The sequence below is a fragment of the Mus pahari genome, chromosome 7 (genome assembly GCF_900095145.1).
Source record: "Mus pahari chromosome 7, PAHARI_EIJ_v1.1, whole genome shotgun sequence".
Classification (NCBI taxonomy): domain Eukaryota; kingdom Metazoa; phylum Chordata; class Mammalia; order Rodentia; family Muridae; genus Mus; species Mus pahari.
In genome coordinates, this window is record NC_034596.1 from 97,453,049 (window position 1) to 97,465,378 (window position 12,330).

Sequence of the window (12,330 nt, forward strand, 5' to 3'; positions counted from 1 at the left end):
GGAGACGGGGAGGATCGACAGGTCTAGGCCGAACTTACAATGGGAAACCCTGCCTCAAAAATAAAATATTCTATAACGTCCACACCTTCATTGGAATCTTTTTGTTAAGGCATGGCTCTTGGCGCACAGGGGGCCCAGGCGATCCTATTGCCAGCTCTGTCACTGACGTGTGGCCTTTAGGGGAGCCACTTAATCTCTCTTCTGATTTTTATAAGAATTAAATAAAGGCAGAACTAAAATCCATCCCAGTGCTTTGAAGTCCTTGGACTCTGTGGACACACTGGCTCACGCCTCTGCTCCGCCACAGCTATTTCTGGCTTGTCTGCCTTGAAGCCGGTCTCACGGATGGGGTGCACACACTTTTCTTGAGGGTTGGTACATGATTCTTCTTCCCATGGCCGGGGAAACAAGCCCAGATCCTCCATTCTGGTGGCTATCATGGGTTTTGCCTGGGTAATCGTCCCCCATACCTTCTAAAAATACCATCATAGGGGATCCCAATTTATTCTGAGGATCGCCCTAGAAGGGATGTGAATGCAATCCTCAGAGTTCCCTTTTTTTGTGGAATCTATCCAGCTGGTGAGAGCCCACACCATCCCAAGTTTATTCTCAGCCAGGTTCCAGAATCTACCAGTGGCTTGCTTAGGCCACTGCTGGTCTAATGGTTAGTGGCTTAAGGTTACTACAACTGCCAGTCTTAATAATTCCTTCTTAAGATGGGGGTCTCGCATAGTCCAGGCTGTCCTTGAACTCACTATATAGTCAAGGATGACCTTGAACTTCTGATCCCCCTGGGGGCTGAAATTGCAGGTGAATATCATCACTCCCAGTTTAACATAAATAGAAGTTTTACTCTCTCTCTCTCTCTCTCTCTCTCTCTCTCTCTCTCTCTCTCTCCCTCTCTCTCTCTCCCCATGTGTGTGTGATGATTGATGATGATGATGATGATGTGTTTGTGTGGAGGTCAGAGGACAACTTACAGGAGCCATTTTCTGCCTCATGGACCCTGGGGATCAAACCCAGGAATCCAGGTTTGGCAACAAACACCTTTACCATCTCACCAGCCTAGCCTTCACATTTCTTATTAGCTGCCACTAAGTGGTAACTAGGTCCCAGGCTCTCCACAGGTTCATTTGACATAGAGATCATATGATCACCCACATTTGGCAGGGTCAGCTACTTGTCCTGGTTCAGGATCCCGAGTCACTCAAGTGGCTAACAAGCAAAACAAGAAGGCAGGAAAGCCAGGCTCTGAGTCACAGCTCTGTGACACCACCTTTGGGGCTGCACAGAGTTCACCTAGGGTGGCCTGTAGAGTCTCCAGTCTCCACAGCAGTTCCTTTCCCAGTGAGAAAACAGGCCCAGAGAGAGCTACAGCTGGCCTGGTGTCACAGAGCTGAGGGAAAGGGCCTTCTGGGTCTTTAATGCCCTTTGATGTAACTGCCATTTTCTCAGACTCTGCTCATGGAGTGCTCCTAATGACTAAGAATCAGCCTCATTTGAGAGAGAGGGATGAATTCAGGTTGTTTGACCCCATGATGACCTATGGAATGAGGAATCCTGGGAATGAGGCTCAGCATCTTCTTAAGACAGCTTCCCAGAGGCTTCCGAGCTTAGTCTAGACTACATACGATTTCAGCGAATGAACTCATTCCCCTGTTCATCCAGCCGCTCATGTGCTCCCTCCTCACACACGAACTTCTGCATCACAAAAACTGTGTCTCTACTCCTTCCTCAAGGTGGGAAGGCTGAGGGATGTTGGGACAGTGGCACAGAGCTAGGTCCTCCAGAATGCAAGGCACTTGTCCGTCGCCCCCACCACCACATGCAAATAAACACACCCCAAATGAGAACAACAGAAAACCACTTTTAAAGTCACCTTGGCTTTGCCAGGGACCCAAGGCTGAGCAGTTTCCCCACCAAGAGTCTTTGGGAGCTAAAACCAGGAGCGTCCTGGGGAACCTGGGATGCACTGCTCATCCTGAGCAACAAGGAAGTGGCTGAGTGCTGGTTGCATGGTGAGGGGCAGCTGCTCTCTCTCTCTCTCTCTCTCTCTCTCTCTCTCTCTCTCTCTCTCTCTCTCTCTCACACACACACACACACACACACACAGGCACGAGATCTTTTCTGGCAGATCAACATCAACACACACTCAACGTTGTTAAAAGAAGTTATTGTCTCTGAAGCAGGAGGTGCGATGGTATGCCATCTGCCTGCCTGACATCTCTGTAGGCTCATCACTGTCCAGGCAGTGTCCCAAAAGACAGGCCCGTGTCCCTGCAGTACCATAGACTTTAGACAGCACACAGGGCTCAAACTCACTGAAGCGCTTACAGTTTGGATCCTGAATGCTCCCCAAGAGCCATTTGTTAACAATTTGGTGCCCAATCTGTGGCACAACTGAGAAAAGAGATGGGACCTTTAAGAGGTGGGGCCTAGTAAGAAGAAGTTAAGTCATTAGGGCTATGGCCTTGGATATACTGTGACCCCAGGCCTCTTCTAACTTCCTTCACTTCTTGGCTGCCAGACTATGAACAGGTTTGCTCCATCATCCACTTTCACCATGACAGACTGTGTACTGACATACATCTCTGAAGCCCAGGATCAAACAGCCAAAACCGAATCCTCTGAAACGGAGTCTAAAGGAGCCTTTCCTGTTAGTAAGGTGATTGTCTCAGGTGTTTTGTCGCAGTGACAGGAAGCTCACACAAAATTGGTACCAGCAGCACTGCCATCAGCATAGCATGCTCCTTTGGATGCTCTTATAAGTCTTCTGATTAACATCCTAAAGCACTGGCTTGTTTTCATCGGTTTGATTCTAGGGGCCCCTTCTATCTAAGCACGTGGTCCAGGTTTCTCACTTATGCAACTTCTACAAAGACTCCTATGGAAACCAGGATGAATATACGCAGGATAAATATACGCAGAAAAGCAAAGGCGAATGAGAGGTGGTGCCTGGGTACAGGGAAGTAGGTGAGCCGTCGGGGCCCGTGGGATGACATTCTTCTTGCTCACCCAGGCCTTGGAGACCCACAGGGCTAGAAGATCTGCCCCACGGCTGCCCCCTTTTGACCCTGCTGTGATTTGGATGTCATTTGCCCCAGCAAAACTCCTGTTCAAACTTGGTTGGCTGCCAACAACACAGTGACATGTGGAGGTGGCACCTTAGAGAAGGATTAATGTCTTTCTCGTGACACTGGATGGGTTCTCTTGGGAACGGAAATGCTACAGAGCAATCAGTTCTGGACAGCTTTGTTCCTGTCACATCTCCACATGCCTGCCCACACTTTGGCCCACTGTGGCATGAAACAGTGGGAGGCCCCCCTTACCAGATGCTTCCCCCTAGTCTTAGGTATTCCAGCCAACATATAGGTTTTTTTTTTCCTTTATAAGCTACCCAGTCTCTGGCATTGTCTTATAGCAACAGAAAATTGATCAAGATAACCCCACTGAAGATTATGATACCCAAAATGTGTCTAACACCGTCCTACCTCCCAGCGTTTGCCAGCTTTTGTCCATGCTATTCTTTCTACTTGGATGTCTTGTTCACACAACCTCCATAACAACCCAGGACAGTCCCATTTATCTTACAGACCAGGTTCTGCATGAATAATGGGTCACGTGGCAATAATCCATCTGTCTCCCCAGCCACTGCTTACAAGAAACAGCTTCCACCTCAGGTTGAAGATAATAGGAAGGCTAATTTGACATTTAGGGGTAGAATCTGGCCTAAGCACTCGGGAATTTCCAGTGTCCCTGCCAACGACTTCCATGTCCTCACAGGTCACCCTGTGGGTCACTAATATGACACCCTCTATGGAGCTAGTGATCACAGAACAACAGACTATACTCCCTGGTCCAGGTGCGTGGCAACACAAGAGGAGTCGAAGGAACCATAGCTGAATGTGGGGAACTATCAGATCTCATCACACGGACTTGGGGGCCAGATGCTGGGCTGAAAGGATATCTCAGGAAAGGAAGATGACATCTCAAGGGAGAGAAGCCAGGCCTTAGCACAGACAGATGGGGTCTCTCGGGATAAGCAAGGCAGAGAGCACCCAGGCTTAGAAAGATGCTGAAGGACGCCAGAGGACTTGGTGGGATTTGGTTCTCACTTAAAACCAGCATCTGAGTAATCTCAGGCCATTCCAAACCCTGCTTCAAAGGCTCTGACTCATAGATTTAAAGTAAGCAAGAGAGGCTCTAAGTAAGGTTATTTGGAGCTACACTCCCAGAGCATAGGGTCACAAGGAGCCGATAAAAAGGAAAGAACCCACACAGACTGCAAAGATGGCCCTGCACTCTGTATTTCCCACTAGGTACCAAGAGGCTAGACACAGCCTGGCAGACATTGAGTTTCATCAAGGTTATTTAAAACACACTCACACTTAATTCAGTGGAGACGTGATCATTGGTATGCTACAGGGCAAACCTGGAGAACCCATCTACAGCTAAGCGTCTCCTCGAGAGACCCCAGGACCCACCACTGTAGGCAGAGAACTTAACTACGCAGAAGTGAGGGTTGAGACCATTGCTGGGTAAATAAACGTTCCTTTGCTTTCATGATTAGGCGATTAAACGGTTCAGAAATGCAGTCATTCAGGGAGGAGGCAAGCCAGAGAGCTTCAGTGGCTTGGGTACAAATGGTCAAAAAGCAAGAGTGGATCTGGCTCCCAGACCTTTGCCTTTGGCTCTACCCTAACTGCCTTCGTAGACAGGCATCGGAATTGAAAATTAAACTGTGTGGGTGGGGTATTTAAGATCGTACTGAGCAGCTGACCCCTTTAAAGATCTGGCCCTCGGAACATTTCAGGCTGGGTCACTTATCAAATGGAGATTGACTTTTATCCGATTAACCGATGGAGAAGCATCCTTCTCCATCTTGCAGAAGCATTCTAGGGGAATAGCCTTCTGCAGACTGCAGGGGAAAGTTGGGTCTTGGCTTCCCTCCCGCTCGGCCAGTGGAAAATTACAAAGAAGGCAGAGCTGTCCTCCGTCTCCTCTCGTTCATCAGCTGTTCCTCGGCCCAGGGAAATATAGAGAGTAACATGCCCACCCAAACAAACAAACAAACAAACAATGAGTCTTCACTTACCTGGGGCGGAGAGTAGTCTGGGAGGTGGCGGAGGTGGGGGTGGAGGGGGAAGAGGGGGTGGGGGCCGGCACTGGCAGATGTGTTGGCAGCTGTCAGTCACCTTAGAGCAAGACTTCTGGGGCTCAGCATGCGTCACCTGCAGATATGGAAACAGCCAGGAGATGCAGAAGGCCACAAGGCAGCTAGAAGCTGAGCCGAGTCTGCCCCCAGGTCCCTTTCAGGCCACAGCCTGGGATTCTGAGTCTCTGAGACCAAAGCAGTCGGAATAGAGAGGAGTCAAAGGAGTTATTCCCAGAGAGTGGCAGCTGCTCCATCATCTAAGTCCCCAGACCCACGTCTATCTCCCTGAGACCACACAGGCTGAGCCCTTATCTTTCTAATCATGGCTACTTTGGCCTTTCTGTGTCTGTCTGGGGCACGGTCCTCCCATCTTGGAGAGGAAACGTACCTGATTGAACCTTGGTCTGCATCCCACGTGACCAACGGACAGTGTAACTAACCTCCTGATTTTCTCTGTATAGCAGCTGAGTGCTTTCTGGGAAACTTATCTACCCAATCACCCCCACCCCTTCAGTGACCCCCCAAGTGCTTTCTTACTACTCAGAGGACCCCATGGCCCACACAGATCAGGGCCTAAGCAGTCCCTGGCAAGCTCTGTGCATCCTTCTTTCCCTCCCCGACCCTCCTGTCATCCCGGGCCATTGTGTATGCTGTCCTGGTGGCTGTCCTGGTCTCCACCTCACCCTTTGCCACCCCTCAGTTCTGCTTTCATTTCTCCAGCCAGGCCAATCTCCTTCTCAAAGGCCCCCTGGTCACCTCTACTACTTAGTCCCAGCCTGTCTTTCCCATGGGACTGTAAGCTATGCCAAGACAGGCCTTTCTATGCCTTGGCTTCCCTCTTATTATTAAAACCTGGCATCCCAGGGAAGGGCCCAGCACTCACAGAGAGCTGGTCAGGGAATGAACAAACATCAGCCACTGGACTAGAACCTGGGCCTTGTCAGTCTGGGCCTGGGGTCTTCCCTGGATGGGTCCCTGATTCCTTACAGCAGCTAGAGACAGTTGTGTTCAACAGTACTTCCTCCCTCCAGCCACGTCCTGGAAGCCCCTCCCACAGCCCTGACACATTCCTGCCTTTGCCTCGCCTGCGAACAGTGAACTGAGACTTTTGCAGGGGAGCTGGGCCTGGGTGGTTTTTGCTTTAGTCTCCCAGTCAAACACAGCCTTGAGAGCCATGGGTTAGACAGTTGCCAGTGTCCCTCCATATGCAGAGGATTGTAAAGCCAGGAGTCCAAAGCTGGCTTCAAGACAAGAAGGCAAGAGTTAGGGGCAACACATTGCCTCAGTGAGAGACACGGTTAATTAGTGCGGCTTCATGTAAGCATCTGGAAACAAAGAATTCCAGTGTCCCTGCAACTTCTGCCAGCCTGTCATTGCAATTGGGGACCCTAGAGTCCCTCTACTGTGTGAGAGAGGCTTCCGATGTGCTTAGTGGCACAACAGTGGCATAATGGATGTCAGGGTGGCAGTGAGAGGACAAGGCTCTTCCAGACCACCTTTTAACATTTTTAAAGCTCCACCGACTGTGTTTCTGACCCTGGAAACAGTCCTGCCTCCCAAGGTAAGGCTATGGTGCTCAGAGTGTGAGCTTCCTTCTTCATTCCCGTAGCGACATGACTCGGTTGTCAGAGTCAGGGTAAACAGGCCAGACACTTGCCATATGTCTGAGCCCATCCTCCAGCCAGGCCTGACTCCTGACCTGCTCTGGATCATCACTGCCTAAGACTCTGAGCTCAAACACACCCAGACAAAGCCATTCCTTCCCCAGTCTCCCAGACACACTGAACGCAACAGAGTTCAGGAACAGCACATTGGTTTGACCTGGACTGACACAATGACCTTTTTTGTTTTCCTCGAGAAGACACAAGAGTGATGATCTACAAGAGTGTTCTTAATATGATCAAATGGCAGACAAAAGATGGGGACCAAGTTTCAGGGCTGAAGGAGGAAGAAATGAAGGAGTTCGTTGCATCTTAGAAATCTATAGATCCTGGTCTCTCTCATGCAAAGGCTCCACTGAGACCCAAGGGAACAACTGCTCAAGAATCTGTCCTCACAGAAGGGCCAAGAATGACTGTCCTTGCCCAGGGGTGGGTTCTAGCCAGGGCCCCCACTGAAGCTCCTATAGGTTAGTTGTGTGTAGGCCTATGATTGATGAGCCTTACTCCATTGACCCCTTACCCATCAGCAGGCTTCTCTTTACCCTTCAAAGCCCTTTCTTACACAATCATCTGGGATAAGCTGTCCCTACAGCCCGACTTGGGCCTCTTGGCCTCATCGCTGCTTCTTCACCTTAGAAATATTCCTCTTTGAGGCAAGTTCCCTGCTGTTTTATACTATCTGTCCCCTCACAGGAGCTGTAGGTGTCTGGGGCAGACAAGTAGATGGTGAGTGTTGTATTCGTCCTGAGCAGGGACATGGTGTCAGCAGATGTAGGAAGCTTATTAGCCATACAACAGGCAAGACAAGGGGTCAACAAGCTTAAATGACGGACCCAGCATCCAACCCAACACTGTCCAGACCTAGTGACCACCTGATGCTTGTCTGGGTTACTTTTCTCATTTGTGGAGACAAAACGTCTGACTGTGGAACTTCAGGAAGGAGGACTTTAACTTGACTCACAGTCCCAGGGACAGCCTATCATGGTAGGAAATCCCTGCCAGCAGGAGGCAGATGTGGCTAGTCACATTGTGTCCACAGTCAGGAAGCAGAGAGGCATTAACGTGGACAGAGGGAAACTAGCACTGTGTTGGGAAGGGGGAGGTCATTCATGGGATGTTCTGGCAGAGTTTGGTTGCATTTTCCCTGTGTCCTGGGGATATGAGTGAAGCTGGATTCAAGGTCAGTTTGTATGGCTCTCACACCCAGTGTGTATGGTGCCTCCCAAACATGTTCAGGATTTGCCTCTGTTACTGCCCTGCACCAGGCGTCCACGTCTACTGGGTAGCACCTGCCTCTTACCTAGTATTGCTAGGAAAATTGTCTTGTTAAGTAATGGATAAACAGTAAAGATCATTATATCTTAGAAATATCCCCAGGGTGGTACAGAATAGATTTATGCCAAAAGTGAAACCCATCTTGGCATATGCCCCTCTCCGTGTGCCTCTTTGCCATCTTGTGCTCTGGAATCAAAATCCACCCTCCCTGACGACCTGAGGTGTCTAAAGTGACAATCTGAGATGGTGTCATGTCTGACTTTGAACTCTCCATTGTGCCTAGGAGTCCCAGTGTCAAATCTCAACTTCAAGACAATTAGGGGTTTTTACCTCCCCTTCCCTCCCCAGATCTTTTCATGCCTCGCCCTTGCCCTTGGCTTCAGGCTGTGCCCTCTGTCAAATATTTCACTGTCTGGCAAATCCAGAACTCTGTCACATCTATCTCAGTGGTTGCACCAAGTGGTGGTTTCTTGGACTCTTTCTCCAAGCTCCAGCTCTAAACCGTTTGCTCCTCCTGAGGGATTCTGTCTGGAATCACTTGCTCAGTGACGTAGGCGGCGGCACAGCTTGCCAACACCACAATGACTGGGGCCACTAAGCCCCTTGCTCTTGACACTGAGCTTGTCATCTGGAGGTTCCCAATAAAAGCTGTTGCTGGGAACTGCAAGCTGAGGGAGCCGAGCGGAGGATTCAGCTTCCACTAAGTCGGGGATAGTATCGTGCCAGCACAGAGACGCATAAGGCCAGATCCAGGACGGTCTCCCTAGCATTTGCTTTAGATACGTGCCCACAAGCATGATGGCTTCTGGCATCTTTTAAGGAGATAGGCCTGCACCGCAGTAACTTGATGAGACACACTCCTGTCACACCTAATAAATCTGACAGCCTGTCATCCTCTTTCCTTACAAGAAAAGAAAATCAACCGAAGTGAACTTGGAAGAACCCTAAGTCATAAAAGCTCCATTTCAGACACACGGACAGGAGGGAAGGTTAAGGAATGACCCCGCCCACCTTTGGCAATTTAAATGACATTGGACTTAAGCAACTCTTATCCTCTTGCCACAGTCAGAGGCTTTCACCAATTTCAAGGGAGGAACTTGCCACATGAGGGACCCAGGTTTCTGGCCTCATCTAGTAGCCCATTAATCACAAGACAGTTGCATCAGACCTATCCTTTACTCTCTGGAGGATTCTTAAGCAGTGATTGCTCCTGGAAAGGATGATGGCTCTGACATCTTTCTCTGTGTTCGGGGAACTCCTAGGATCTGAGGGATCTATTCTCTCCACTTAAAAGAAACACATGGCCTTATGGACCTGCATGCTTCCTTCTTCTTCTCTCCTGTGTCCCTCCCCAAACCCAGCTCTCTGGCTTAAAAACCCAGACCCATGCATTGCCAATCCCCCTTCCTTCCCGCTGGCTTCTCTACCCCTGTCATCTGTAGATGAATTTTCCAGAGCTTCAAGCCAAGATCTGGCCCGCACTATTTAACTCAAGGATTCTTTTCTAATTGATTTTCATGAGAATTGATTTGTATTGAGTCTGAGAATCTGAAACACGCATGCACAAATGCTTTTGTAAACATGGCCAGGCTGTAGGACACGACAGAGCCGGGGCTTTGTTAGTCCTCTGATGGGTAGGGCAGGTGCCATGGCTCTTCTCGTTAGAGCCCTCTGACATACATGACAGCTCTGTTGTCCCCGTCATCCCTCCTCCTCTCTCAGTCCTAGCTGAAAGGTTTTGGGAAGACAGAGAACTAGGCACTTGGGTACACAGACAGACAGGTGAACTCTGCAATGGGGCTCAGCTAGAAGTTGAACAAAGGGACCTCGTCTCAATGGTCCAAGTGTTGAGAAATGACATCCCGGATCCCCGAGGACACACAGTACATTTAAATAACGCGATCATAAGCCAGAGGCTGGCCAGAGCAGAGAAAGCAGAAACCTTGGCCTGAGCTGATGGTGGGGTGCCTCTAGAGAGTCATGGAAGCTGGGGAGTGTCTCTGCCCAATGGATATAACATCTCATACCCCAGCCACAGCAAGGACAGCTACTAACCATGTTTCTTGTGGTCCAGGTGATGCACCAAGCACACAAGTACTGGTCGCATAACAAGCAGGAAGGAGAAACCCAGGACCAGAGCTTAAGTCTGTTGTTCTGTCACTCTGCTGGTAAAGGGCGGGTCACTGGGGGTGGGGTCAGGGCAGACTAGAGAACATCCCATCCAATCATCTTGAGTCTGCGTTTTGAATGAATCCTGGGTCACCATCCACCTCCCCAGCCACCACTTACAAGAAACACAGCCTTCACCCCAGATTGAAGACAATTGGAAGGCTAATTTGAAGTTTAGGGGTCGAATCTGGTAGGAAACAAGGCACCACTGTGGGATTTTTTTTTTTTTTTGGTTTTTTGTTATTGTTGTATGTTTGTTTGTTTGTTTATAAGTTCGTTTCTTTCCTCAAAAGCTGCAGTAGAATTCACTATGAGGTCTTAGCACCTTCCTATTTCAAGTTCATTCAGTCCTGTAGGCCTTAGGCCACAACTGAGACTCTTTGCAAAGTTTCTTTTCTTTTTCTTTCTTTCTTTCTTTTTTTTTTTTTTTTTCAGGGCCAGAGCATGTTATACTTGACCAGTTTTTCTTTCTCCCCAAGCCTCCCCAAGACCACTCAATGGGTGGCTGTAGGGGGAGCTCTGAAGTGACCGTACCCTCTTCCCAGGAGGCCTCTGCCCCGCTTCTCACCTGAACTAAACCCCAGAGTGGGTGCAGCGCACAGTGCAGCAGAAGTGAGGGCCAGCAGCAGCCATGGCGCAGCACCAGGTCCCGGAGTAGCATCGCGGCCTGCGGCGCCCACTGGTGAGCTAACTGTCAAGGGAGCAAGGCTTGAGTCAGGTGGACACTGCATAAACGGTAGCATCAATTCAAGAACCGAAGCGATGAGGACTCACTTGCCCCACACTTTGGGGCACCTGCGCAAAGCAAGTCTTCATCTTCCTTCCAGTGCGCACACACTTGCCGCCGACTCTCGGTGCTTCCCAGAACTCACACCCTATCTATCCTGGCGCACACCCCCTTCCCTTCAGAATACCGCAAGCACACCTTGGTCCCGTGCACACCTCCAGAAACATCCAAACACACTTATTGAACCTCATGCAAACCCAAAAACGGCCATGCACAACTCTGACTAGAAGTACGCTTCAAACCCAGAGAGAATCACTCACTCTGCGCGCGCACGCACTGTGACCCCCATGCACCGCCGCCGACTCCCGCCCGCACACTCCTTGACTCTGCTTGCACAGTACCACCAAATCACTCGCTGCGTGTAGTCTCTCTGCCCCCAGGGACTTCAGTACACACACTGTCTCATAGGCACCTCCGTACGTGCTCCCATTTGCCGCCCAAACCCCACTCCTGTTCCCGGGCAGGCGTAGGTTTTCCTGCACGCCCCCATCACCGCCCGCACCCCTCCGATGCCTCACGCCACCTTGCCTGGTGGCGACCCCCACCGATCGTCGACACGGAGAAGGGAGGTCAGGGTTCCCCCCACAGCAGCTCTGTTCTCAGCAGCCGGACGGCCCCCATTTAAAGCCAGCCGCCTCCCCAGTCCCCCGCCCTCTAGGCGGGGCCTCCAAGCTCACCCTGGCGGCTGCGCGCGCGCCCGGGGGCTTCACTTGCAGAGGACAAGCGCGGGGCGCTGGAGCAAAAGTTTGCGCGCTGCTTGGGCCTCCAGGGCAGCTGATCTGGGGAACCGGGGCGCGGCGCGCTCGCGCAGGGCTCCAGGCTCCGCTTGGCCGCGCTCGGGCCGGGAAAGGCGGCCACCTCCGAGCCCGTGGTCCCGGTCGGGCTACCCAGGCAGAGGGCGGGGAAAGTGTCCTCGGGTCCTCCGCGAGCCGGCCGCAGGAGTCCTCCTTCAGCCCAGCCACTGGTCCCTGCACCGCCCCGGTCCCCGCCCTTCCTGGTGGCGCCGAGCGGCTGCCCGGGACGCAGGGTGCCCGGGGCCCGCGGGAGGCAGCGGGCGAGAGGCGCCGGCCCGGAGCACCCGCTCCGGCAGCAGGGCCGCGGGCGGAGGCGAAATAAATAATGCACGAAAAAGGAAAACAGACGTGAGCGGAGCCAGAGCCTCGCCCGCCTCCCTCCCGGGCTGCGCTCCCGCCCGCGCTCCCCGCTGCTGTGGCCGCCAGCGCCGCTGCAGTGATTCCTCGTCTCCATCTAGCGAGGCTATTGTGTATTGGGCGTTTAATAAT

At 51.4% G+C, this 12,330-nt stretch overlaps 1 protein-coding gene across 2 annotated transcripts in view; it reads right to left on the bottom strand.

The window, feature by feature from the left end:
• The window catches only part of Prima1 (proline rich membrane anchor 1), a 47,633-nt gene extending 35,888 nt beyond the window's left edge, over positions 1-11,745 (bottom strand). The window contains exons 1-3 of one of the 2 annotated variants that reach the window (XM_029540945.1): positions 11,725-11,745; positions 10,829-10,951; positions 5,096-5,231 (exon numbers count right to left, since the gene is read on the bottom strand). In XM_029540945.1, the coding sequence (XP_029396805.1) occupies positions 5,096-5,231; positions 10,829-10,921 (229 nt within the window). In that variant the 5' untranslated portion in view covers positions 10,922-10,951; positions 11,725-11,745. Of the gene's footprint in view, positions 1-5,095; positions 5,232-10,828; positions 10,952-11,570; positions 11,637-11,724 lie in introns of those variants that run through there. The other variant, XM_021202539.2, reaches the window with a different exon arrangement.
• Positions 11,746-12,330: the final 585 nt, after the last annotated feature.